Source organism: Macaca mulatta, chromosome 11 (genome assembly GCF_049350105.2).
Source record: "Macaca mulatta isolate MMU2019108-1 chromosome 11, T2T-MMU8v2.0, whole genome shotgun sequence".
NCBI classification, from domain to species: domain Eukaryota; kingdom Metazoa; phylum Chordata; class Mammalia; order Primates; family Cercopithecidae; genus Macaca; species Macaca mulatta.
Genome location: NC_133416.1, coordinates 12276925 through 12304803, shown reverse-complemented (window position 1 = coordinate 12304803; position 27879 = coordinate 12276925). Strand labels below are relative to the sequence as shown.

Sequence of the window (27879 nt, the reverse complement as noted above, 5' to 3'; positions counted from 1 at the left end):
CAAGCCTGGTAGGGTACTCAGTTGCAGAGAGTAGAAGAATTGCTGCTCCATCCTCCACCCTCTTTCTCCTTCCACTTGAAATGGGTTTCTTAGAAAGTATTATTTTGGAGCAAGAGGAAAGGAGTAACTAGAATCTTGTGAAATTAGAGGTTGTTTGAGGCACAAAGTCTGATGTGGAAGATTTGGAGGCAGGGGAGTAATAAGGAAATTAAGGAGCTTAAGAAGAGGAGTGGAAGATAGGTACCCAACTGGTAAGCAGATAGAATAAACAGAACTCCCCAAACCACAGCTTTCATAACATTTCATGAGTCAGTTTTTAGATGTGTTAGTAGTCTGTTTTCACGCAATAGATGCTTATTTAGTTGTAATAGTGGAAACTGTATGTAATAGTGGAAATTTCTATGTCCTGTACCCAGGGGTGTTCCCAGTGACAGGCATCATTGCATAATTCTGTGCTCCAGACTCAGTCTCATGGCTTCTTGTCTTCAGAGGCATTTTCTTTTTTTTTTTTTTTTGAGACAGAGTCTCGCTCTGTCACCCAGGCTGGAGTGCAGTGGCCGGATCTCAGCTCACTGCAAGTTCCGCCTCCCGGGTTCACGCCATTCTCCTGCCTCAGCCTCCCGAGTAGCTGGGACTACAGGCGCCCGCCACCTCGCCCGGCTAAGTTTTTGTATTTTTAGTAGAGACGGGGTTTCACTGTGTTAGCCAGGATGGTCTCGATCTCCTGACCTCGTGATCTGCCCGTCTCGGCCTCCCAAAGTGCTGGGATTACAGGCTTGAGCCACCGCGCCCGGCCTTCAGAGGCATTTTCTTTCTGCACCTTCTTTTCATTTAAAACCATCAACACCACACGACAACAAAGCAGTAGAATATATGATCGTCTCTCACTCACATAGGAGAAGAAGAAATGGTTTTAAATGGAATCTGGAAGACTTAGACAAATGCTAAGGAAAAATTTAATGAGGGAAACATCAACAAACATTTAACGTCAAACATTGAAAAACAGAGTAGATTCTCTTATGTCACCCAGCTTGCTTTAGGATAGAAATAGAACTAATTTTTACAATGATTTTTACATTTTGCATTAATCAGAAACGAGAGGGTTTGTTCAATGCACTTGCTGGGTCCTAACCCCTAGAGATTCCAATTCAGTAAGTCTGGGCTGGGGCTTGAGAATCTGCATTTCTAACAAGTTTCTAGGTGATGCTGATGCCAGTAGTCTGTGTACACTTTGAGAACAAAGGATTGATTCTTTGACAGTTTTTGAAGTCCCCTGCTCACCATATCACTTCATCCTTTTAGAAACGTTCACTGTGTGATTACCTAAGAGCCCCTGCTTGCTGGCTGCTCAGCATTTTCACACAGTTGTACTAATACTATTTCTCTCTGAAAAGACATTGTTTGAGGAACAGTGGGTAGAATGTGTGAGCTCCTCACTGAAGGCTGCCTCCAGAATGCTCTGAATGGACTGCCTTGCTTTCTTCCTAAAATCTTTCCCCAAGAGGGCATAAAGGAAGGGATTAAAGCAACTATTGGCAGATGCTAGAGCAGTGAATACATGATCCCAGGACATCAGAGTTTTCCCCAAGGGAGTTTCTGGGTCAGTAAACAATGACAGGACTCCAGAAATGTGGTATGGAGCCCAGCAGACAAGAAAGACGGTCACCACCACCACCGCCACTCGAAAGGTTTTGCCCTGAGACTTGGCGAAGCGGCCCCTTTGCATTCGGAGGACAATGAAGCTGTAACAGGCTATCATGATAACAGAGGGCAGCAGGAAACCCACCACTAGCCTAGTGATCGTTATTGCCACGAGGGGTGTTGACACTTGATTGTCATATGTGAATTGGCCTAAACTGTAATAATCCTGGAAATCTTGTGGTAGCTCATACTCGTATAAGGAATTGCTAGCAGCACTAGGGAACAGCTTTAAATGAGTAGATAGAAAAGCATCAGAGTCATCCAGTGGGCTAGTTTTGTGACCTTCAATAGGAAACCCACTGGGGATTTTAGGTGAGGCCACACCGGCAGGTTTAAATACATTAGAATACGGACTGTGACTAGCAGAGTCCTTAGGGAGTGAATCCGCAGAAGGTCTTTGAAACGTTTGAGGGTGGAAGGCAGTGGTGACTGTCCAAGGATGATCATTTGCTTGGAAAGAGGAAGGATCTAACCTATCATTCATTTCTCCAGGCAGCTGAAAAATGTTTTCAAGAGACCTGTTTTCTAGTGGATTTCCATAAAAGTCTAGATAATCTAATGAGCCGGAGAGATCAAATTTGTAGCCACATTTACTATGGTTGTCTGTAGTGAAGATTTCCCGGTACACGAACACGGGGATGCACATCACAAAAGCCACCACCCAGATACATCCACAGATAGTGCAGGCCGTCCCTACATTGCGATGATTCTGACACCAGATTGGCTTGAATACCACAAGACAGCGGTCCAGGGTAATGGCAGTAAGCAGGAAGACACTGGCAAACATGTTGAGGACAATGATGGAGGGGATGAGCTTGCATAGGAACCTGCCGTAGGGCCACTGTCCCTGGAGAGCCAAGTGAGCCAGCGAGAAGGGCAAGGAGAGGCAGCAGAGAAGGTCCGCCAAGGTGAGGTGGAGGAACCAAACTGTGTTCACTGTACGCTGCATCTTCAGGCCAGCCACCCACAGCACCAGCCCATTGCCTGGCAATCCCAGTAAGAAAGTAAGGCTGAGAATGACCATGGAGAGAATTACTGGGGACTCATTCCACGGCTGTGAGAGTAGGTCAGTTGAATTGGTCTCAGCAGAGAAAGGCGCCATTGCTAAACTTCTGCAAAAAGATGAAAAAAATGTTAAAATGAATGGTATCTTTTTGAAAATGCATACATATTCTTAGGATTCTAATCTTCCCACATAAAGATGTGGGATCATGAAACCAGAAGGTCCTCATGCTGTTTTAGTTTGCCTTCCTTCACCTCACACTGGACCACACAAAAGCATTCTCTGATAGACAATTTTATTTATTTATTTATTTATTTATTTATTTATTATTTTTCAGACAGAGTCTTCCTCTGTCGCCTAGGCTGGAGTGCAGTGGATTGATCTCAGCTCACTGTAAGCTCCGCTTCCCAGGTTCAAGCGATTCTCCTGCCTCAGCCTCCTGAGTAGCTGGGATTACAGGCATGCACCACCACACTCGGCTAATTTTTTTTCTATTTTTAGTAGAGACGGGGTTTCACCATGTTGGCCAGGCTGGTCTCGAACTCCCGGCCTCGTGATCCGTCCTCCTCAGTCTCCCAAAGTGCTGGGATTACAGACATGAGCCACCACGCCCAGCCGGCCACCAACTTCTTAATCCTTTGTAATGTATCTTCTGCTTCCATAATTCTGCTAAAATTACTTCTAAAAACCAAATCCGAAAGTTTGTTTCTCAGCCACTTTCCACAATATGTGTCATTATATACAGTGACTTCTTAACACTCTCTTCTCTTGGCCTCTGTGATATTACCTTCCCCTAATTCTGAACATGCTCGTAAATGTACCATTTTATAGCTTTCCTGAACAATTCACTATTCCAACTTAGCCATTTTCTATTCCATGGCTAATGCTGTTCACTTCTATCTAGAATTATGCCGTTCACCAAGTCTTTAGCTTCTTAATTTGTGTGTGTGTGTGTGTGTGTGCGTGCATGTTTGAACCTTTTTTCATATTCTATATGCAATGACACATTTTATCTTGTATAATAATTATAATGACTGTCTAATCTATTATTCTGGATTTAAACTTTATGATGGTAAAAAGGAGTCTTATTCATAAATGCTTGTTTCACATAATTTAACACAATGCCTTATGAGACACCAAGGTTAAAGATTATGTGGACAGGCTGGGTACAGTGGCTCATGCCTGTAGTCCCAGCACTTTGGGGGGCCGTGGGGAGCAGATCGCTTGGGGCCAGGAGTTTGAGACGAGCCTGGCCAACATGGCAAAATCCCATCTCTACCAAAGATACAAAAATTAACTGGGTGTGGTAGCTCACATTTGTAATCCCAGCTACTTGGGAGGCTGAGGCACGAGAATATCTTGAACTAGAGAGGCAGAGGTTGCAGTGAACGGAGATTGCACCATTGCACTTCAGTCTGCATGACAAAGCGACTCTGTCTCAAAAAAAAAAAAAGAAAAAAAGAAAAAAGAAATTACTTGAATAGATGGATGCCCATTTTGGGGGTTGACTTTTTTTTTTCCTTTTGCAATTACATCTAAAATTCTAATTTGTATCCATGTAATCCTTACCCAGGCCTCTTCCTTAATTCCCATGCTGTCCCTTTTAACTTTCTTTTTGTTAAATTCCTAATTTTTATTGGATAAAATAACATTTTACATTTATTTTTATAGAAGTTCAAAATATTTTTGTGACTTGAAAGTAGTTCTGCTGAGTCAACCAAATATTGTTACAGGGCCTCATATGATTAGCAGAAGTTAAAATAGCAAGTCAACAAAACAATGAAAAAGAAGACATGGGCTGGGCACAGTGGCTCACGCCTGTAATCCCAGCACTTTGGGAGGCTGAGGCGGGCAGATCACCTGAGGTCAGGAGTTTGAGACCAGCCTGTCCAACATGGAGAAACCCTGTCTCTACTAAAAATACAAAATTAGCCAGCACGGGGGCCCATGCCTGTAATCCCAGCTACTCAGGAGGCTGAGGCAGGAGAATCGCTTGAACCAGGGAGGCAGAGGTTGTGGTGAGCTGAGATCATGCCATTGCACTCCAGCCTGGGCAACAGAAGCGAAACTCCGTCCCCCTCCCGCCCCCTTCCCCGACCAAAAAAAGAAGAAATTATTCTCATTCCCCTTTCCATGGCCTTGTCTACTCAGATATTTAAATCCTATCAGGGTACCCCCCTAAAATACTGAGAGAAGGATAGAGTCATAGGATGCTTGGACCGAAAGAAAACTTGGTAATCATCTCTTCTCTCCTCATTTTGTTGTTGTTGTTTGTTTGTAGAGGCAGGGTCTTGCTATGTTGCCCAGGCTGCTCTCAAACACCTGGACTCAAGCAGTCCTCCCACCTTGGCCTCACAGTGCGCTGGGGTTACAGACGTGAGCCACTGTGCCCAGCCTATGTTTTCTCTGCTTTTATTTCTCAAGACAGTGAAACTCAGCAAATTAGATTACTATTATATAATCATTACTAGGGAGGTTCTTGGATTTCAGATCCAATGACTGTTAGGCCAATGCTGTTTTTAATACCACAAAAAATCACATTAAAAAAAAAAGATATATGGTATTGCTAATAAAGGGGAAGCTGCCGAGAAATGCATGAATTGAAGTAGCAGGGACTGCAAACAGCAAACTTTCAATAAAAATAAATAGAGTTATCTGTCATGAGCTATATGTTAAATATTGCATATTATCTGTTTTGAAATGAAAGTATGTATGAGTCAGGGATTAAAAGTCCTTCAGAACAATGCCGGGTGCGGTGGCTCACGCCTGTAATCCCAGCACTTTGGGAGGCTGAGGCGGGCAGATCACCTGAGGTCAGGAGTTCAAGACCAACCTGGCCAACACGGTGGAACCCCGTCTCTACTAAAAATACAAAAAAAAATAAAATAAACTGGGTGTGGTAGCACGTGCCTATAATCCCAGTTACTCAGGAGGCTGAGACAGGAGAATTGCTTGAACCTGGGAGGCAGAGGTTGCAGTGAGCTGAGATTGTGCTACTGTACTCTGGCCTGGGCAACAGAGTAAGACTGTCTCAAAAAAAAAAAAAAAAAAGTCCTGCAGAACAAGATTATTTTTTACATTTCTTCAAGTTAATTTGGCTAAAAAGTACCATACCTTTATGTTTAAGATTAGTAGAGGATTAAAAAAGTTATTACTAAGTTGACCAGCAGTAATTTAAAGGTAATGAATATCCTGAAACTAAAATTCCACTATGATAGAGAAAGAAAAGTGGACCCCAGAATCAAATTGTAGTAATAGGATAACAGAGTCAGTAGCAATAAGGACAAAATAATTAAAAAAAGAGAAAGAAGAAATGGAAAGGAAAGAAAGTATAATCAATGATTTGAAAAACAAATTAACGGGGACAGCTGGAATCAAAGTTCAGGGTGAAATACATAGCCAATTCAAAGAGAAGAAAGAAATTACATAAAAATTCACTATTAATTCCATTATGAAAATATTAAAAGCAAAGACAAATGGAATGTGGAATATTTAGAAAAAGGAAGTTGGACATAGAGATAAGACAAAAGAATTGAAAGTCGGAGAAGAAATAGGGGAAATAGAAGATAATGACCCTCAAAATCATTGCCTATAATGAGCAAAACAAGCTAAGCACAAGTCACCAGGTGGATCTAGATTTTCTTACCAAAAAACTGAGACAGTAGCTGAAGGCTTCAGCACCTGGATGCCCCCACGAGTCTGTCTGGTCCCCACACTTAACCACAGTGAAGTCATGAAGTATGGCAAGGAAATTTGCTGAGCTTTCTCTTCTTCTTTCCTCTCTCTGTTTCTGGCAATAAATGAAGCCTCATGCTCTAGACCACTATCTGACCTCACAGGAAGGGTTTCAAAGTGAGTCATTTCTAAATGACTTAGAAAGGCGAAGCAGGAAAACAGAAGTAGGAGGCTGTAATCCTGAGACATTTTCTGCAACACACAGAGAACGGTTAGAGAGAGGGTGCTTCTGTACATAGGGTTCAACTTCGTAGGTTTTGTTTAGAAATGCAAAAAAAAAAAATGACTCTGTGAGATGTGAGGGTTGGGGTGGGGAGTGGTTGGGGAGGAATGACCTGAATAAACTCATTTAATTAATCTCAAATAACATATCCTAAATGCTTGATATATGTGAAAAATGGTGCCATGCCAAAATCAGGATGGATGAAGCTCTGTTCTAATCTCCAGAGATTCACAATCAAGTGGGAATTTGTACCCATACATATACACACAAAACTGTAATATAACCTACACTATAATAATAGAAGTAACAATAGAAGTAAAATAATAGAACACTCTAGGCAAGAGTGTATATAACCCAGGGCAATCTAGGAGAGTCCTAAGATAGAAATAAGATGTGGGCAAGTCCTTAAGTACTTGTAGGAATTCTAGAGACAGAAAAAGGTGTAAAGCTGCTTAGGCCATAAGTGGAGCCTAGTCAAGGTCAGGTAGGTGGGAGAGGGCAGGTAGGTGGGAGAGGGCAGGGAGGTGGCCGAGGGCAGGGAGGTGGCAGAGGGAAAGTAGGTGGGGAGGTAGGTGGGAGAGCTTAGTGGTCACTGGAGAACAGGCTGGGGTCGAGGTGGTGTTTCATCAGGAAGGAGTACAGAAGACTGAAGATGATTCCTGCTTAATGAATACTATGCTGTAAATAATTCTCATATTATTATTTTAGATATATGCATATAAAATAAAGTTTATTTGGGTCAAAAGTATTTGAACACTGTTGTCTGTGATATAGGCTTCAGTCTATATTAATCAACTTGTCCAGACCATAATATCTGCTCCTCCTCTTGTTTGCAGTCAAGTCACCACGGAATATTTTTGAGGCAGAAAGACCAAAAGAAAAATGCCAAGAGTTGAGTAGTATTTATTAGTTTATTTCCATTGTCATCATCTAATTACAAAAATAGAACATACTTTGTTCTAGAAGAGATAAATTGAAATAATACAGAAGTGTAATGGGTAAAAAAATGAAATATTTTCTTTTCAATTCCACTGCCTGAAGTAACTATTTTTAATAGGTTAGTGTTCATTCTTCCTGAATTTTTTTTTCTGAATATAGCACACATTTTGTTGTTTGAGACAGGGCCTCACTCTGTTGTCCAGGCTGGAGTGCAGTGGCATGATCTTGGCTCACTGCAACCCCTGCCTCCTAGGTTCAAGGACTTCTCCCACCTCATCCTCGTTCGTGGGACTACAGGCATGCACCACCACAACCGGCTAATTTTTGTATTTTTTTGGTAGAGATGGGGTTTCGCCATATTGGGCAGGCTGGTCTTGAACTCCTGACCTCAGGTGATCCACCTGCCTCAGCCACCCAAAATGCTGTGATTACTGGCGTGAGCTACTGCGCTTGGCCTAACACGTATTTTTTTTAAAAGGTAGTTTTGAACACAAATGGGATGGTAATTTATGTGTGATTTTATGTCTTGCTTTTTTACTTAACAATATATCAAACACATTTCTATGTTAGTACATATAATTCTATTGATTATTTTAGGTTTTCTTTCCTCCAATATTTGAAAATATTGAATAATCTAGGTATTCAGAAAGCATATAAAAGATAGGATTACCATATATGTACATATATATCCAATTAAAATATACTTTATAAAAGCAGTTAATTCCCCGTGGTAAAAATTAAATATGAGAAGATTAAAGTAAAAACTAAAATTTCCTAAACACCTAGCTATCCTTTTTCCACTTTGCAGATGTAATCTCTCTTATAAATACTCACATTCTACTACGCATATTGTTTTGTTCTGTTTTTTCCACTTATCTTTTTATATCAGGACATCTTGGCCCAAATCATATTTTTTTTTTTCCCCGAGACAGAGTTTCGCTCTTCTCGCCCAGGCTGGAGTGCGATGGTGCAATCTCGGCTCACTGCATCTTCTGCCCGCTGGGTTCAATCGATTTTTCTGCCTCAGTCTCCCAAGTAGCTGGGATTACAGGTGCCTGCAACCACCCCTGGCTCATTTTTTGTATTTTTAGTAGAGACGGGGTTTCACCATGTTGGCCAGGCTGGTCTCCTGACCTCGTGATCCGCCCGCCTCGGCCTCCCGAAGTGCTGGAATTACAGGCGTGAGCTATGTGGTCGGCCCCGAATTATACTTTTAAAATTGCTCCATATTATTTCATTTAATCAATTATTTTTCGTTGAATATTGTTTTTATCCAATTTTAAATGATTAAAACAAAACTCAATGAGCACTGTTGTATTTATACGTATTTCTGTAGAAAAGAGTTTTAGAATTGGAATTGCTAAATCTAAGAGCATGCACATTTAAATTTTTGAAAGATACAGAATTTTCCACTAAAGAGACTTCACCAATCATCACACTAAGTTCAGTACCATAAACATACAGTCTGCTCCTGCTACTGACGCAGTGTGTTGCGCTGCGGAAGATGGAGGAGGAATGAGAGATGTATATAACTGTAATACAGTAGGGACTGCTAGGAGGGCATACGAAATACACCCTGGGAATACGAAACTGTAAGAGACTAATTCTCATGGAAGCAAACCCACCATGATGCACTGAAGAGGAAGCACTGGGGCCATAAGGATGGCTAGAAATTTGTCAGGCAATAGTACTGTAAACTAATACCTTGTCTGTCTCTCTCCCCTACCGTGAATTTCTTGTCTGTCTCCAGTGACTGCTACCTTGCCTGGTATAACAGGTCTGTGGCACCAATAAGTGAATGAATGTTTGTTTGAAAAGGATGTTGACATCTGAATATAATTCAAAGAATTAACTTGAGTCCTTAAAGTTGTTTCTGGCATGAATTCAATTTTACTAATTTCTCTCTCTCTAAAGATTACACAGCAATGTGGCTGGGCGTGGTGGCTCACGCCTGTAATCCCAGCACTTTGGGAGGCCGAGGCCGGCGGATCACCTGAGGTTAGGGGCTCGAGACCAGCCTGGCCAACATGATGAAACCCCATCTCTACTAAAAATACAAAAATTTAGCTGGACATGGTGGTGGGCACCTGCAATCCCAGTTACTCAGGAGGTTGAGGTAGGAGAATCGCTTGAATCTGGGAGGTGGAGGTTGCAGTGAGCCAAGGTTACACCACTGCACTAGCAGCCTGGGCAACAAGAGTGAAACTATATCTCAAAAAAAAAAAAAAAAAAAGATTATACAGCAATTTAAACTGGTTCAAGAGCTTGCAGCTGTGTTCTTTGGATTTTCAGGAAGGAAATTACTAAAAACATGTTGTGAATATTGCTCCTGTTTCTGAATGACTTCTCTCTCTTCTTATAAAGTACTGGTTGTTCTGTGGTGTATTGTGGAAAGCTCTGAGGAATTTATGTGATTCACTTCTGTTTTGTTCTGTTCTGAATATCTAAACATAAATTTCTAAAAGCAGAGATCAGATGCTTTGGAGAAAAGAAAATTTGAATATATATTGCAAAGGCAGCCATATTAAAACCTTTTACCAGTCACTGACTAATTCTACACTGTCATTGATGGAGATCTGTATTAAAGCTTGTTTGGCCAAAATAAAAATTTTAGAATCACAGAATCTCTAGCCTGTTTTCTCTGAGAAAGTTAAATACACGATAAAGTTACTGTCCTTAAAGACTTCAATAAAAATGATTAAATCAATTATTAGATAATTTGTAGTAACCTATGCTCTAGATTACATGTAACTAAGTGCCAAAAACTGTGGATGACCAGACAAATGCAATGGCTGGTCAGCAAAGGGAAAGATGGATTGATGGTGGCTGGAATTAGCTGGAAAATTTTTATGGAAGAAAAGTTTCATGAGGTGGATAGAGCACTAGACCAGGAATGTGGAGACGGGCATTTGACTTTCACTTTTGTGATAACTACTCGACCTTGGGCTAGACACCTGCCCTAGAAATTTGTTGTTGTTGTTTTTTTCTTAGGTGGAAAATTAAAGGTTGGATTAAATGATCTTTCAGGTTTCTTTTACATCTAACAATCTATAATTCTCTCATTTGAGCAGGGAGATTGAAGCCGAGAGGACATTTTGAGGGAAAAGCATGAGCACATATTAAGGGGGAGGTGAGCCCAACACAAATAAATAGCACAGGTACATTGCTTTGGTGGGAGTAAAAAGAGTATTCTGAGGACTAAGGGAGGGCAGGTAGAAAGCCTGGGTTTAAGTCTCAACTCTGCCACTTACTAATTTTGTTACTGAAAAGAAGTTTCTCAAACTCTATATTCCCGTTTTCTTATCTGCAAAACAGGGACTGTGTCAGATGTCATCTATCAATACTCAAGCTGTCCCTACCCTTTTTCCTTATTATCTCTCTATTTGAAACCTATGGACTATGTCTCCTCGACCTTCTCTCCAGCTGGGTTCTGAATGGGATCTTCCAGAAGGACATGTTGATGTGTCAATGGAAAGTAAGGAGAAAGGGGAACTATTGCCTTTAATTTTGTAACTTGGTTGTGCACAGAGATTGCGAATCTATTTTAAAAGTAAAAGAAAGTGGTCATTCATGCCTGTAACCCCAGCACTTTGGGAGACCAAGGCAGGCAGATTGCCTGAGCCCAGGAGTTCAAAACGAGCCTGGGTAATATGGCAAAAACCCCCTCTACTAAAAATACAAAAATCAGCTGGGCATGGTGGTGCACACCTGTACTCCCAGCTACTTGGGAGGCTGAGGCAGGAGGATGGCTTGAGCCTGGGAGGTTGAGGCTGCAGGGAGCTACAATAGTGCCACTGCACTCCAACTCAGGCAACAGAGAACCTGTCTCAAAAACCAAATAAAAATAAAAATAAATACACAAGTAAAAGAACAAACACTATAAAATAGAATAAACATTGAAATTGTTAAAAGCAATGTGGGAGAAAGGGATATCATTTAGCACCTGATTTCTGCAATGGAGGGGGCAGGTGTGGCAGCAGTGGCTTCTGGCAACTGGAGACTCCAGCAGGATTACTGGTTCTAGCAGCAGCAGCAGCCCTGTGAGTTTAGATTCTTGTTCAGTGGCAGCAAGAACTCCCATCCTTAAAAGCAAGTGCATGCTTGCCTATTCTAGGTAACATCCTTTTCCATTTTTTCTCTTCCAAATGTAGGAAAGCATCCTTCTGCAGTAATTGATACACAGCTAATATCTTCTCACTTTTTATTCCTCTATTTCTTTTGACACGTCTGTAGCCAAGTCTTCTTTTTCTTTCTTTTTTTTTTTTTTGAGAGAGGGTCTTGCTCTGTTGCCCAGGCTGGAGTGCAGTGGCTTGATTGTAGTTCACTGCAGCCTTGAACTCCTGAGTTCAAGCAATCTTCCTGCCTTAGCCTCCCGAGTGACTGGGACTACAGGCATGCACCACCACATCCAGCTATTTTTAAAAGTTGTTTTGCAGAGATGGGGTCTTACTATGTTGCCCAGACTGGTCTTGAACTCCTGGCCTCAACTCCCAAAATGCTATGATTACAGGCATGAACCACCATGCCTAGCCCAAGTCCTTGTCTCATATATCCCTTTTGAAGTACCTATGATGGTTTTAGATTTCCTGGTGGAAAATGACTAATTCAGGCAATATTCTCTACCTACTCTATAGGATTGTCAGGAGTATATTAATAGACACGCAAAGCTCTTAAAACAGTGCCAGCTTATAAGGAGCTTAACAAATATTAGCCATTATTATGCCAAAAAACTAATGTGAATTCCAGTTGCCTATTAGATCAAAATTATTTTCCATCTTAGACAAGTGGCAAATAATTTACAAAATGTTCCCTTCCCAGTGTGAAATCATACCCTTTTTGTCAAGTCGAATTCTAACCTATGGCCTACAAAGATGTAGATTAGATGTACTCTTTTCCCCCTAGAGTATAACTGCCTAATTATCCACAAAGTTATGGTAAAGCCAAGTAGGAACACAAATTGAAGAACAAAGTTGCCCAGAAATTAAAATAATTCAGTTAAAAAGTAAAAAAACAAAATAAAAAACTGTTAACTCTACCATAATAACAAATACCTATGTCTGGATTTTGAAAGAAATCAGCCAAATTTGGCGTGATAAGTCAGACAAATCTGAGTAATTTAAAGAAAATCTAACAAACTTTGCTTATTCTATGGATTTATTGGTTTTTGACTTTATATTATAGAGTGTATCTAGAATAGCCAGGTAGGGGAGGCTGAAGGGGAAGCAAACTGAATGTAGGTACATGTTTCATTAACACCCTTTGTGACTTTAGTTCCATAAAGCCAAAAGTAAACAAGGAGATAAGGGAGGAGACCACCCTTCATATTGTCTTATGCCCAATTTCTGCCTCCAAAGAAAGTAGAAGTAAAAACTAAAAGGCAGAAATGAAATTCACAAGCAGACAGCCCAGCACCACACCCTGGGCCTGGTAGATAAAGACTGACCCCTGACTAATCGGTTATGTTATCTATAGATTACAGACATTGCATAGAAAAGCACTGTGAAAATCCCTGTCCTGTTCTGTTCCATTCTAATTACTGGTGCATGCAGCCCCCAGTCACATACCCCTTGCTTGCTCAATCGATCACAACCCTCTCGCACAGACCCCCTTAGAGTTGTGAGCCCTTAAAAAGGACAGGAATTGCTCACTCGGGTAGCTTGGTTGTTGGAGACATGAGTGTTGCCGAAGCTGCTGGCCGAATAAAGCTCTTCCTTCTTTAACTTGGTGTCTGAGGGGTCTTGTCTGCAGCTTGTCCTGCTACATTTCTTGGTTCCCTGACTGGGAAGTGAGGTGATTAATGGACAGTTAAGGCAGCCCCTTAGGCAGCTTAGGCCTGCCCTGTGGAGCATCCCTGCGGGGGACTCCCGCCAGCTTGAGTGATGCGGATCCTGAGAGTGAGCCCAGGTAGGCAATTGCCCCACCCCAGTGGAACGCCTCACCAGAGCAGCACATGGCAGGCCCCCATGGAGGATCAACATAGTGGCTGAACACCTGGAAGGAACTGGCACTTGGAGTCTGGACATCTGAAACTTGGTAAGACTAGTCTTTGGAACTTGCCCACTCCATTTGGGTGGAAGTGTGGCCTGATCACCCATGGCGTGCCTTTATGGGCACTTTGGTGGACTGGTCTTGGGAACTTGCCTACTCCATTTGAGTAGAAGCATGGCCTGATCACCCACGGCATGCCTGTACTGGCACTTTGGTTTTTGTTTTTGACTTGACTTGGATTATTTGATACTTTGGTTTTGGTTTTGACCTGGCTTGGATTTCTTGATACTCTGATTTTGGTTTTGATTCTGGTTTGGTGTAAACTGTAAAAGTGTGTGTGTGCCCTTTTCACCTGTTCTTTGTTTTGTGGTGTGCATGTGGTGTGAGCGTCGTGTTTCGTCTCGAAGAAGCATGGGTCAGGCACAAAGTAAGCCCGCCCCACTAGGAACTATGTTGAAAAATTTCAAGAAAGGATTTAAGGGAGATTATGGAGTACTATGACACCAGGAAAACTTAAAACTGTGTAAGATAGACTGGCCAGCATTAGAGGTGGGTTGGCCATCAGAAGGAAGGGTGGATAAGGTCCCTTGTTTCAAAGGTATGGCACAAGGTAACCTGTAAGCCAGGGCACCCAGACCAGTTCCCGTACATAGACACTTGGTTACAGCAGGTTTTAGACGCCCCCTCCCCTCCGCCCCCCACAGTTGTTGAAAGAACAGCAGCATAAGCAGCTGGCAGAGGCAAGGAAAGACCAGCAGAGAGAGAAAGAGGAAGAGACAGAAAGACAAAGAGGGAGTTAAGGAAAGAGAGACAGAGAGAAAGAGAGAAAGAGGCAGAGAGAGAAAGAGACAGAGGCAAAAGGAAAGTCAAAGAGAAAAAGAGACAGAAAATAAAAGAGGAAAAGAAAGAAAAAAGAAAGACAGAGATATACAAGTAGTTAAGAAAAAAACAGTGTAGTCTATTCCTTTAAAAGCCAAGGTAAATTTAAAACATATAATTGATAATTGAAGGTATTCTCCGTAACCCTATAACACTCCAATACCACTTTGTTGTCAGTGTAAACAAGCGTGTCCCAAAAGCACTGAGGCCTTCGTATCAAAAATTCTTAACCCAGTAACGTGCAGATGGCCCAAATGCATTCAATCTGTAGTGGCAACCGTTTTGCTAACAGAAAAAAGTAAAAAAAAAAAAAAAATCTTTTAGAGGAAACCTCATTGTGAGCACACCTCACCAGTTCAGAAGTATCCTAAGGAAAAAAAAAAAAGGATGATTTAACACTAACCACTGAAAATTCCCTTAACCCAGCAGGTTTCCTAACAGGGGATCTAAATCTTAATTACCATACAAAGGTCTGACCAGACCTAGGAGGAACTCCCTTCAAGATGGTTCCTTCCAGGTAACTGAAGTAAGAAAAAAAAAAAAAAAGCCATCTATAACAATTCTAAGTTAATTTGCACAAAACAAGGTCTTATTAATAGCAAAGGATAATTAAAATCCCAAACTTACAAGGTTTTCAACAAAAGTAAAGTTTACTAAAAGTTAACAGTGTAACATGTATTACAGTAACATTTAATCTTGTGGCCGTAGACAGTCTAGTCCACAGACATAAAATAAGTTTGCTTTGGAAAAGAATAGTTTTCATCTTCGGAAAAAAAAAAGGGGGGAAAAAAAGGGAGGCAGAATTTATGTAAAAAAGTTCTTATATGGTAAATTCTTATCCTGAAACAACAGGTTGTTTAAAGAAAGAAATGTTCATAATAAGTCAAAGAGTTGAGGCAAGTCGAAGAATTGTCTGCGAAAGTCATGAAAGAGAAAAATGTTATGAAAAAAGAATTTATACAAAAAATATTGTATAATTTAAAAGTAACTGGGCCCCTGAATGTAAAACTTTTGGGGAAAAAAAAAAGTTTATGTGCAAGGTATATAAGAAAAGTAAAATATACCTTTGGTAAAAGGATTCTAAGGAGGCATAAGAATGTAAATTTTAACCTACGTTAAAAGGTTAAAAAAAGTTTGTTTTGAAGGTTTAAGCAAGTTTTAGAATGTTAATTATATATATATAAAAACTTCTGTGTGTAACCATATTAGCTAAAGTTAAAGGAGTATCATCAATTTAAAGCTTGAAATCAAATAGCTGCAGGATTTGAGTCAATATTTTAGTAGGTGACAGTTAATAAAAATGTAGATTAGATAAACTACATCTATTACAACCAACAGCAACGAGCTTTTCATGAGTTAAAAGAAAAAGTCACGTTGGCCCCAGCCCTGGGGCTACCTGACCTGAAAAAAACCCTTTAACACTGTGTGTCAGAAAGAGAAAAAATAGCAGTTGGAGTTTTAACGCAGACTGTGGGGCCCTGGCCGAAGCCGGTGGCCTATCTCTCAAAACAACTAGACCGGGTTTCCAAAGGCTGGCCCCCGTGTCCAAGGGCCCTGGCAGCAATGGCCCTGTTAGAGCAAGAAGCAGATAAACTAACCCTTGGGCAAAACCTGAATATCAAGGCCCCCCCATGCTGTGGTAACTTTAATGACTACCAAAGGACATCATTGGTTAACAAATGCTAGATTAACCAAGCACCAAAGCTTGCTATATGAAAATCCCTGCATAACCATTGAAGTTTGCAACATCCTAAACCCCGCCACCTTACTCCTGGGATCAGAGAGCCCAGTTGAACATAACCATGTAGAGGTGTTGGACTCAGTTTATTCTAGCAGGCCCAACCTCCGAGACCATCCTTGAACATCAGTAGACTGTGAGTGGTACGTGGACGGGATCAGCTTCGCCAACCCCTGCAAAGTGACCCTGAAGAAGACGACAAACCCTGCTCCAGTCACCCCGGAAGTTGACTGCTCCACGCATGGCCAAAGCATGAGAAAAGTCATTGCAGGACTCATTTTCCTTAAAATTTGGACTTGTACAGTAAGGACTTTAACTGACCTTCCTCAGAATGAGGACTGTTCCCAGTGTATACATCAAGTCACTGAGGTAGGACAAAAAGTTGCTACGGTCTTATTATTTTATGATTATAAGTGTACGAAGACTCTAAAAAAAACCTGTTTGTATAATGCTATTCTATGCAAGGTACGTAGCCCAGGAAATGACCAACCTGATGTGTGTTATGACCCATCTGAGCCTCCCATGACCACAGTTTTCTAAATAAGATTAAGGACTGAGGACTGGTGGGGGCTCATAAATGATACGAGTAAAGTGTTAGCCAAAACAAAAGAAAAAGGGGTGCCCAAACAAGTCACCTTGAAGTTTGATGCCTGTACTGTCATTAGTAGTAATAAGTTAGGAATAGGATGTGGTTCTCTTAATTAGAAAAGAGGCTGTATGTCAGAAAATAAGTACATTTGTCATGAATTAGGACTGTGTGGAAATGAATGTGGATACTGCTCTTGTGTCATTTAGGCTACTTGGATAAAAAAACAAAAAAGATCCTGCCCACCTTCAGAAAGGGAGAAGTGGCCCTTCCTGGACCAGTGGTCAGTGTAACCCCTTAGAACTAGTAACAACCAACCCCCTTGGTCCTCGCTGGAAAAAAGGGGAGCATGTAACCCTAGGAATCGACGGGGCTGGACTGGATCTTTGAGTAAATATGATGGTTTGAGGAGTTTATAAACGCTCTCCTGAGCCAGTATTTCAAACCTTCTATGATAAACTGAATGTGCCAGTACCAGAAATTCCAGGAAAAACAAGAAATTTGTTTTTGCAATTAGCTGAGCATGTAGCCCAGTCTCTCAATGTCACTTCATGTTATGTATGTAGAGGAACTGTAATGGGAGATCAATGGCCATGGGAAGCCTGAGAATTAGTACCTACAGACCCAGTTCCTGATAAATTCCCAGCTCGAAAGAATCACCCTGATAACTTCTGGGTCCTAAAAGCCTCAATCATTAGACAATACTGTATAGCAAGAGGGAGAAAGGACTTCATCCTTCCCGTGGGAAGACTCAGCTGCCTTGGGCAAAAACTGTATAATAATACTACATAAACAGCCACCTAGTGGAGTTCAAACCACACTAAGAAAAATCCATTTAGTAAATTCCCAAAGTTGCAAACCGTGTGGACCCACCCGGAGTCCCACAGGGACTGGATGGCCCCCACTGGATTATACTGGATATATGGGTATAGAGTTTACACCAAATTACCTGACCAGTGGGCAGGTAGTTGAGTTATTGGCACTATTAAACCATCTTTCTTCCTACTGCCCATAAAGACAGGCAAACTCCTGGGCTTCCCTGTCTGTGCTTCCCACAAAAAGAGAAGCATAGCTATAGAAAATTAAAAAGATGATGAATGGTCCCCTGAGAGAATCATACAATATTATAGGCCTGGTACTTAGGCACAAGATGGCTTGTGAGGATACCTGACCCAAATTTACATGCTCAACCGAATCATACGGTTACAAGCTGTCTTAGAAATAATCACTAATAAGACCAGCAGAGCCTTGACTATTCTGGCCTAGCAAGAAACTCAGATGAGAAATGCTGTCTATCAAAATGGATTGACTCTCAACTACTTGCTAGCCGCTGAAGGAGGGGTCTGCAGGAAATTTAACCTTACTAATCGCTGTCTACACATAGATGATCAAGGGCGAGTAGTTGAAGACATAGTTAAAAATATGACAAAACTGGCACATGTGCCCGGGCAAGTGTGGCATGGATTTGATCCTGGGGCCATGTTTGGAAAATGGTTCCTAGCACTAAAAAGATTTAAAACTCTTATAATGGGAGTTATAACAGTAAGAGAAACCTGCTTACTGCTCCCTTGTTTGCTACCTGTACTTCTTCAAATGATAAAAAGCTTCATTGCTACCTTAGTTCACCAAAATGCTTCAGCACAAGTGTACTATATGAATCACTATCGATCTGTCTTGCAAGAAGACATGGGTAGTGAGAATAAAAGTGAGAACTCTCACTATTGAGTGAGATTCTGAAAGGGGGGAATAAGGGAGGAGACCACCCCTCATATTGTCTTATGCCCAATTTCTGCCTCCAAAGAAAGAAGAAGTAAAAACTAAAAGGCAGAAATGAAATTCACAAGCAGACAGCCCGGTGCCACACCCTGGGCCTGGTAGTTAAAGATCGACCCCTGACCTAATCGGTTATATTATCTATAGATTACAGACATTGCATAGAAAAGCACTGTGAAAATCCCTGTCCTGTTCTGTTCCGTTCTAATTACTGGTGTGTGCAGCCCCCAGTCACATACCCCCTGCTTGCTCAATTGATCACGACCCTCTCATGCGGACACCTTTAGAGTTGTGAGCCCTTAAAAAGGACAGGAATTGCTCACTCGGATAGCTCGGCTGTTGGAGACATGAGTGTTGCCAAAGCTCCTGGCCGAATAAAGCCCTTCCTTCTTTAACTCAGCGTATGAAGGGTTTTGTCTGTGGCTTGTCCTGCTACAGAGACAAGTCTTCTGTGTGTGTCCAACTGATCTCATGAGATGTCATAGAAACTTTTTTTTTTTTGTAGGGGAGACAGAATAGAGGACTACTGAGGGGTAGATGGCTCTTGTAAATGTAGGTCAAGATATATTTTTGATACAAAAGTTAGCCGGGCATGGCGGTGCAAGCCTGTAGTTCCAGCTACTAGGGAGGCTGAGGCAGGAGGATTGTTTGAACTTGGGAGGCAGAGGTTGCACTAAGCTGAGATCAGGCCACTGCACACCAGCCTGGATGACAGAGGAGACTCCATCTCAAAAAAAAAAAAAAAAAAAAGAAAGAAAATGTGTTCTCCATTTCTTTTCTCCTTTGCTCTTTCTTCTCCATTTCATTCCCACTAAAATACAGGCAAAAGAAGGTGATGATACATAAACATTTCATATAAAATGCTCCTTCTAAATCTCTTCAAATCATACTACACTGAGCAGATTTGTTAGCCATTAGGAGAAAAGGTGTTTCTTTTTTTGAGACGGAGTCTCACTCTGTGCCCAGGCTGGAGTGCAGTGGTGTGATCTCCGCTCACTGCAGTCTCTGCCTCCAGGGTTCAAGCTATTCCCTTGCCTCAGCTTCCCGAATAGCTGGGACTACAGGCCCCCGCCACCATGCCTGGCTAATTTTTAGTATTTTAGTAGAGACGGGGTTTCTCTGTGTTGGCCAGGATGGTGTCAATTTCCTGACCCTGTGATCCGCCCACCTCAGCCTCCTAAAGTGCCAGGATTACAGGCGTAAGCCACCGCGCCCAGCGAGAAAAGGTTTTAAAATGGCAATTATATTTTAGTTGTTATGTTCTGTTGTATATCTTCTGAAGTACCAAAATATCAATTGTATCATTGTTTATATTTCCCTAAACAAACATGATAACACTTATTTCAAATGCTAGTTAGTATTAATAATAGTAATAATGTACACAGGATGGTTTATTAACTAGCCTCTGTGCTAAGCACTTCATTGGTTGTATGCTATTTAACTCACACAACAACCCAGTGATGAGATAGGTAACTCAGTGTCAAACAGGACACTGACTTGCAAAGTGGCTACTTACCCAAGTTCACACCACTATGTAAATGGCAGAGCTAGAATCAAAGAGTTGGCCTCCAGAGCTTCTGCTGTTGGCTGGAATGTTCCCCTAAATGTGAATATTCTCATTATCTAGGCAGTCATGTTTTATAAAGTGACAGGGAACACATCAAATGATCAATACTTTTTTTTTTTTTTTTTTTTTTTGAGACTGAGTCTTGCTCTGTCTGCCAGGCTGGAGTGCAGTGGCGCAATCTCGGCTCACTGCAATCTCTACCTCCAGGGTTCAAGCGATTCTGCTGCCTCAGCCTCCTGCGTGTAGCTGAGATTACAGGCGTCTGCCACCATGTCCGACCAATCAATCCATAATCTTGTTTTATGTGTGTTTCTGTTTAAAGATGGCTTATTTATTTATTAATTATTTTTGAGATGGAGACTCCTTCTTGTCGCCCAGACTGGAGTGCAATGGCACGATCTCGGCTTATTGGAAACTCCGCCTCCTGGGTTCAAGCGATTCTCCAGCCTCGGCCTCCCAAGTAGCTGGGCTTACAGGCGCACGCCACGACACCCAGCTAATTTTTGTATTTTTAGTAGAGACTGGGCTTCACTCTGTTGGCCAGGCTGGTCTCAAAACTCCTGATCTCAGGTGAGCCACCCGCCTTGGCCTCTCAAAGTGCTGGGATTACAGTCATGAGCCACTACGCTCGGCCAATGGCTTATTTACTATACCTTGCTGATTTATTAGCATTGACCTTTATAATAATAGATCTATAACTCATCCCCAAATGAAGTGTATCTAACACGCATGTTTCCTCTGTAAGGTATATCAAAGCCTTCTTATGTTTAGGAATACTAGACGGTATTTCAGCACTATGCTCAGTGGCCATTTTAAATGGTAAAATCATTTAAAAACAACAAAAAAACAAAAATTCAAAAAACATGGCACTAAATAGACTGCGAAAAGGATACTTGTTTATAGTATGAAAGCTAAAACAAGAAGGCAGTGTCACCTTGTTTGACAGCTGGATAAATTCTAATAAGTACCTGATTTGCAAATATGTGATCCATAAATAACAAGTATCTACTGTAATCGCTGTAACTATTGTATATTCTGTCCATTTTATAGATGAAGAGGTTGAAGAGAGAAGGAACACATTATTGACACAGACTGGCATATTGGTTAACGACTTGGGCTTGGAGATAATTAGATGTATGTCTGCCACTTATGACTGTGGACAAATTATTTAATGACAATGCATCCGTTTCTTCATCTGTAGAGTGGGCATGATCATAATAGTACCTATGTCATGTGATTAGTGAGAAAATGCATATAAGCATGTAGAACAGTACTCAGTAATTGATAAATTTTAGTTATTATTATAATTCAACCATAGGCATAGCAGTGCTGGTAATACATACAAACATTTAAGTATAAGTTATAGTCAGCGGTTGCTTTGGTACCAGGAATTTAGGGTTCTGTTCCTGACACTTAAATATTACATGAGCAAGTCACTGACCTTTCTGTAACTCAGCATACTTTGTATGAAAGTGGGAATAACATTACCTACTACATGAGATTGTTGTGAGAAATAAATGAGATAGTATGCATGCAAGCATTTTGTAACCTTAAAGATCTTATATAAATATTAGGTAATATGATCGTCATTATTATTATACAGAATGTTTATTGTTAAAATCGGTATCTGAGAACTTAGTTGTTCACCATAATTTATTGTGTGTTATATCATATATTTGGAAGAGTGCATATAATTAATAGATACATTCTGAATAATAAAAGTACCATCCATGAGCTTACCATTCAGCATTAGAAATAGATTGCTACCATTTTCTCTCAAGCACCCTCTGCAAACTACCCTGACCTACCTCCTGCACCTCCTTGCCAAGTAATCACAACTGGAAATTTTGTATTTATCATTTTCTTTTTTTTTGAGACGGAGTTTCACTCTTGTTGTGCAGGCCGGTGTGCAACGGCACGATCTTGGCTTACGGCAACCACTGCCTCCTGAGTTTAAGCCATTCTCCTGCCTCAGCCTCTGCAGTAGCTGGGATTACAGGCGCTTGCCACCATGCCTGGCCTGTATTTATCATTTCCTCACATTTCAAAAAATGTTAACATCATCTTAGATTTGCCTTTTTTTGAAGATTGTATAAATAGGACAGTTTTATTTTTAAATTTGTTTTCCCTTGCTTAATATTGTATTTTTGTCATCTATCTATGTTGAAGCACACAGCAAGTAGTTCATGTATATTCACTATTTATACTATCCCAATGTTTGCTCTAATGATGGACATTTGAGTTATTTCCAATGTCTTGGTATTATAAATAGTAAACAGCACTGCAGTGAAATTCTTACACATTTTTCCTATTGTATATTTGCAGGAGCTGCTCTACCTAAGTAGGGAATTCAGGTGTAATGCGGTATAAGCATATTCCATTTTACCAGATACTGCCAAAGTTCCCATTGCCCCACATCCTTACCGGCACTGGGTATTGACAGATATTTAAATTTTTGACAATCTGGGGTCTGAGAAATGTCCTCTAATACTTTTCTTTTTTTTTTTTGGGATGGAGTCTGGCTCTGTCGCCCAGGCTGGAGTGCAGTGGCTGGATCTCAGCTCACTGCAAGCTCCGCCTCCCAGGTTTACGCCATTCTCCTGCCTCAGCCTCCGGAGTAGCTGGGACTACAGGCGCCCGCCACCTCGCCCGGCTAGGTTTTTTGTATTTTTTAGTAGAGACGGGGTTTCACCGTGTTCGCCAGGATGGTCTCGATCTCCTGACCTCGTGATCCGCCCGTCTCGGCCTCCCAAAGTGCTGGGATTACAGGCTTGAGCCACCGCGCCCGGCCCCTCTAAGACTTTTCAATGCATAAGCTCATCACTCTGGAAATCAACTATTTCCTTAGTAAGTCATCTGCACTCTGGTAACTATAGCAGGTAGTATACATACTTTCTGTTGGATTTCCATTTGATGGTGTAGTAGGGGATGATGGAGTTGGGGGAAAAAGCAGGTATCTTTAGATTTAGGGCCTGGTCTTTCTCCTAATTACACCCAGCACCTGCCAGATGCCTCACATCCTCATTAAGGAGCAGAGATTCACAAAGCGTGAGTCATTGCTGTAAATCTCCCTGGGGCCAAGTTTTATTCATGTTCTGAAGCTATTATATAGCTTGGACGTGTAGGAGGAAAGGCTATTTCCCTTAAATCATCAGGAAACAGAATTCTAACTTAAAGTGTCCCGAGTGAGACATATCCTTTGCTGTTCAGGCTGTAGAACCTGATGTGTTTTCTTCATGAATAGTATTAGTACTAAAGTGGCTTTGATCCTAAGTTCTGTAGTTATAGGACTCTCAATCTTTTTAATTTTTTTTTCTCTTTAGGTTTCTAGATTATTGTCGTTTAAACCACAAATATTGATTGAACACCTACCATGTGCCAGGCACTCTTCTAGGTGTTGGCGATACAGCAGTAAATAAATCAAAGTTAGAATTCATTACCCCTCAGATTTGAAGATTGTCAAATTTACAAGCAAAGCCAGTTTAACCTGACACAGCAGCTGCAGCACAACACGACAGAGCAAGGAGTAGGTATGGCTAGATTTAGGTCAACGGCTGACTTTTATTGCTACTTGATTAAAATATGAAATCATGGTAAGACCAATACAGTGTTTTCAACTTCAAAAAATGTTCATTTTTTGAATTGTTGAAATTGATGGAGGCCTTACCCACCTCACGGTGGAAAGAGTGTTAGTTTGTAAATCACAAGATATGAAGTTCTAATCCTGACTGCATCACCAACTACGTCTTTAGATGAGATCTGAACTAAAAGGTTATTAAGGTCTACTCTAGCTAAAAAATTCCTGTAAACTATGATTCGAATCTCATTACAATTTTTATTACCACTGCATGTGTAGCAACTTCAGGATTTAGGAAAATTATACTTTAACAAATACCATTGATAGCAGTACCCTGAGCAAAGATAAGTCAGAATTTAATCTGTGACAAATACCTTTTGTGTGTGTGTGTAAAGAAGAGCTGGGAAATATGTTACTGGTGGAGATAAGTTAAGACCATAAGTTATTTTCATGTTTAAATTACATCTAAAAGTGATCAAGATTTGAGATGGGTAAGGCCTCCATGAATTTCAACAAAAGTGCTTTGGTTAAATCACATATACTTACAAAGTCACATACAAGAACACTAGCTTGATTTTCAGCACAGTCTGCTCTCAGCCCAGAACCTGTGAGCTGTGTAGTTACTACTCCCCAGTGGTGGGTAAAGATAAGTTCAAGACAAGACATTTTTAATTTTTTTTTTTTTTTATAGGGAGTCTCATTCAGTATCCCAGGTTGGAGTGCAGCCGCGCGTTCTTGGCTCACTGCAACCTCCGTCTCCTGGGTTCAAGCGATTCTCCTGCCTCAGCCTCCTGAGTAACTGGGATTACAGGCACGCACCACTGTGGCCAGCTAGGTTTTGTATTTTTAGTAGAGACAGGGTTTCAACATGTTAGCCAGGCTGGTCTTGAACTCCTGATCTCAAGTGATCTGCCTGCCTCGGCCTCCCAAGGTGCTGAGGTTACAGGCATGACCTACTGTGCAGGCCTAAGACATTTTTTTTTTTTTTTTTGAGACGGAGTCTTGCTCTGTTGCCCAGGCTGGAGTGCAGTGGCGTGATCTCAGCTCACTGCAAGCTCCGCCTCCCGGGTTCACGCCATTCTCCTGCCTCAGCCTCCAGAGTAGCTGTGACTACAGACGCCCACCACCTCGCCCGGCTAGTTTTTTGTATTTTTTTTTTTTTTTTTTTTTTTTTTTTTTTTTTTGAGACGGAGTCTCGCGCTGTTGCCCAGGCTGGAGTGCAGTGGCCGGATCTCAGCTCACTGCAAGCTCCGCCTCCCGGGTTTACGCCATTCTCCTGCCTCAGCCTCCCGAGTAACTGGGATTACAGGCGCCCGCCAACTCACCCGGCTAGTTTTTTGTATTTTTTTAGTAGAGACGGAGTTTCACTGTGTTAGCCAGGATGGTCTCGATCTCCTGACCTCGTGATCCACCCGTCTCGGCCTCCCAAAGTGCTGGGATTACAGGCTTGAGCCACCGCGCCTGGCCGTAGGCCCAAGACATTTTTAATTATTTTGATTGGGAAAGAACAAATCATCCCTGTGAAGGCTGGCTGAAATGATCACTCATCTAGCAAATAAACATACAGAGTTCTTACTATAGTCTGAAAACTGTGCTAGATGCTGGGAAAACACAAACCTGTTTCTTTCCCTTGGAAAACAGATATGCCAACAAGCAGTTGAACACAATGTGATAAGAACTAAAACAGGTATAAAAAGGTGGGAGCATAGAGGAGGCACTTACCAGTTCTATTTAGAGAAGTTGAGGAAAACTTCTCAGATAAATTGATATTTGGATTAGATCTAAAGGCATCTTCCCAAGGAATGAATGGGAAGGGCATTTCAGTCTGTGCAAATATGTTCAGCATGAATAAAAATGGCATGTATGGAAAATTATGGCAATGTGATCAGTTAAGCTGGAGAGGACATTGTGGGTGAGAGTGAGGAAGACTATTTTTTTCTGTTTTTGTTGAGATGAAGCAAGAGAAGGGAAATTTAAATTTAAATAAAGAAAAAACATGTTTTTTTTGTGTGTGTGTGTGTGTGAAAGGACTTGAATATACTTATATGCTGAGGGAAAGGGGTGAATGGAAAATGAGTTTTAAGATACAGAAAAGAAAGGAGATAACTGATTAAGCCAGGTCCCTGAGGAGATTGGGGAGTAGAGAATACAGGGCACACACAAGTGGACAGGAAAAAGAATACGCGAAGATGCAGATAGGACTATGAATAGGGTGTCATTAAGTTGAGAGAGTTCGCATAAACTTTATTTTCTTAGGGAAGTAGTAAGATGTTTCACCTGTCAAGAAAGAAAAGGAGAAGACTTAGAGTTGAAGGCCTGAAAGGGCAGCAAAATTTGGAACAACCATTAAAGGGAATGAAAATAAAAACTAGCAATGGCAAATCTGGGTGTTAAAGGCAAAGCTGAGACTCAAACCCATAAACTTTTAGGGACACCAATCTTTATACTTGCGTGATTTGCTTTTGGAGAATGATGGCGGGAGATGGTTGGAATACATATGACTGGAGTCTTTTGGGTTGGCTGTGATGGAAAGACAAAGAGGAAAGGAAGCTTAAGGATGCTGGCAAGAGAACGGTTTTTTTTGCTTTTTTTTTTTTTTTTTTTTTTGAGACGGAGTCTCGCTCTGTCGCCCGGGCTGGAGTGCAGTGGCCGGATCTCAGCTCACTGCAAGCTCCGCCTCCCGGGTTTACGCCATTCTCCTGCCTCAGCCTCCCAAGTAACTGGGACTACAGGCGCCCGCCATCTCGCCCGGCTAGTTTTTGTATTTTTTAGTAGAGACGGGGTTTCACCGTGTTCGCCAGGATGGTCTCGATCTTCTGACCTCGTGATCCACCCGTCTCGGCCTCCCAAAGTGCTGGGATTACAGGCTTGAGCCACCGCGCCCGGCCTGAGAACTGTTGAAACAAGGAGGGGGAGGAATAAAGAGGAGAAGGCTAACAATGTGCAGAACATGAAGAATAACAGGTGAGGTAGAAAAGAGAGGTAAAGATGGTTAGATTTATGTCAGGAGATTGCATAGCTAGAAGAGTTAACTATATGGACTTCGAAATCTCTAAAAGATTTGGGAGAAGAGGAAGAGTGTAAACCAGTAAGAAGGTGAACCAGAAGCCAGAATCCTCCAAAAATGATTGCCAGTGATAACACAGAAGAGAGAAAAAAAAAAAGAGGTACAATGTGGTGTAAGTCATATGACCTAGGCTTCAGATGAGATCATAGGGTCAGAAATATGGAACAAGTAATAAACCACTTTTTTGTCTTTATTTTTCTTTTAACATGTATTCAGTGAAGATAATAGCTATATAAATCTTAACAGAGAAATATATGGAGGAGAAAATGTTTCTTTCCCCCACTTAGCCCTATATCCTTTGAAAGCCTTTTCAATGCATTTACATGCATACATATATAATTTTGGGGTGTTTCGACAAAAGTTGATAATGCTGTATGTTTTTTGCAGTTGGGTTTAAAAAATCTTGATCTCTTTCAATGGCTAACCCTTTAGTTCAAAACATCTCATAGTAATAGATGTGCCATTAACCATTTTTCATTGATAGATGGTCATGTTGTTTGCATTTTTTCCACTACTACAAACAATGCTGTAGTATTGTTGTACATACTTTTTTGTGCATATAAGGATTTCTTTACAATACTTATTAGTGAAACTGCTAAATTGAAGATTACGTCCAATTAATATTTTGATAAATTCTGTTAATTTCCCTTTTTAAAATGCTGTGCCAATTTACAATCCTGCCAACAGTATATGAGATTAGACCATTCCTCACGTCCTCGCCAGGGATAAATATTGTAATTCTTTTTGAAATTTAAGATATCACTTTCCAAGGTGGAGTAGACAAATTAGAGGCAGGTTTTCAACCAGTCAACAAAGCGATGAAGACTGCTGCTGTTGTAATGAGGAAGGCTTGAGTTCCTATCTCAGTTTTGCCACTTGCTATCTGTACTAAGTTACGGTGTTGTAGTTAAGTTTACTTTTGGGGCGCAGAAAGATCATATTTATGGTGAGAGTTCGGTAGCATTTATCATCATAATAGAACTGGGAGGTAATAGAGGCCATTAGATAGTTCATTATGCTTCCAATTTTATCAGGAATTGGGTTGATCGCATTTAGAGTGTATTTAACAGGATCAAAATTTCCAAAAAGATAATCGAAATACA

The 27879-nt window shown here is 41.1% G+C and overlaps 1 protein-coding gene across 1 annotated transcript; it reads right to left on the bottom strand.

Annotated features, from left to right (window-relative positions):
• Positions 1-942: 942 nt before the first annotated feature.
• Positions 943-6449, bottom strand: C3AR1 (complement C3a receptor 1). Its single transcript, XM_001113373.5, has 2 exons — positions 6351-6449; positions 943-2813 (listed from the first exon to the last, which is right to left on the bottom strand). The coding sequence occupies exon 2, from the start codon at positions 2801-2803 to the stop codon at positions 1358-1360; it is 1446 nt and encodes a 481-aa protein (XP_001113373.3). The 5' UTR covers positions 2804-2813; positions 6351-6449; the 3' UTR covers positions 943-1357.
• Positions 6450-27879: the final 21430 nt, after the last annotated feature.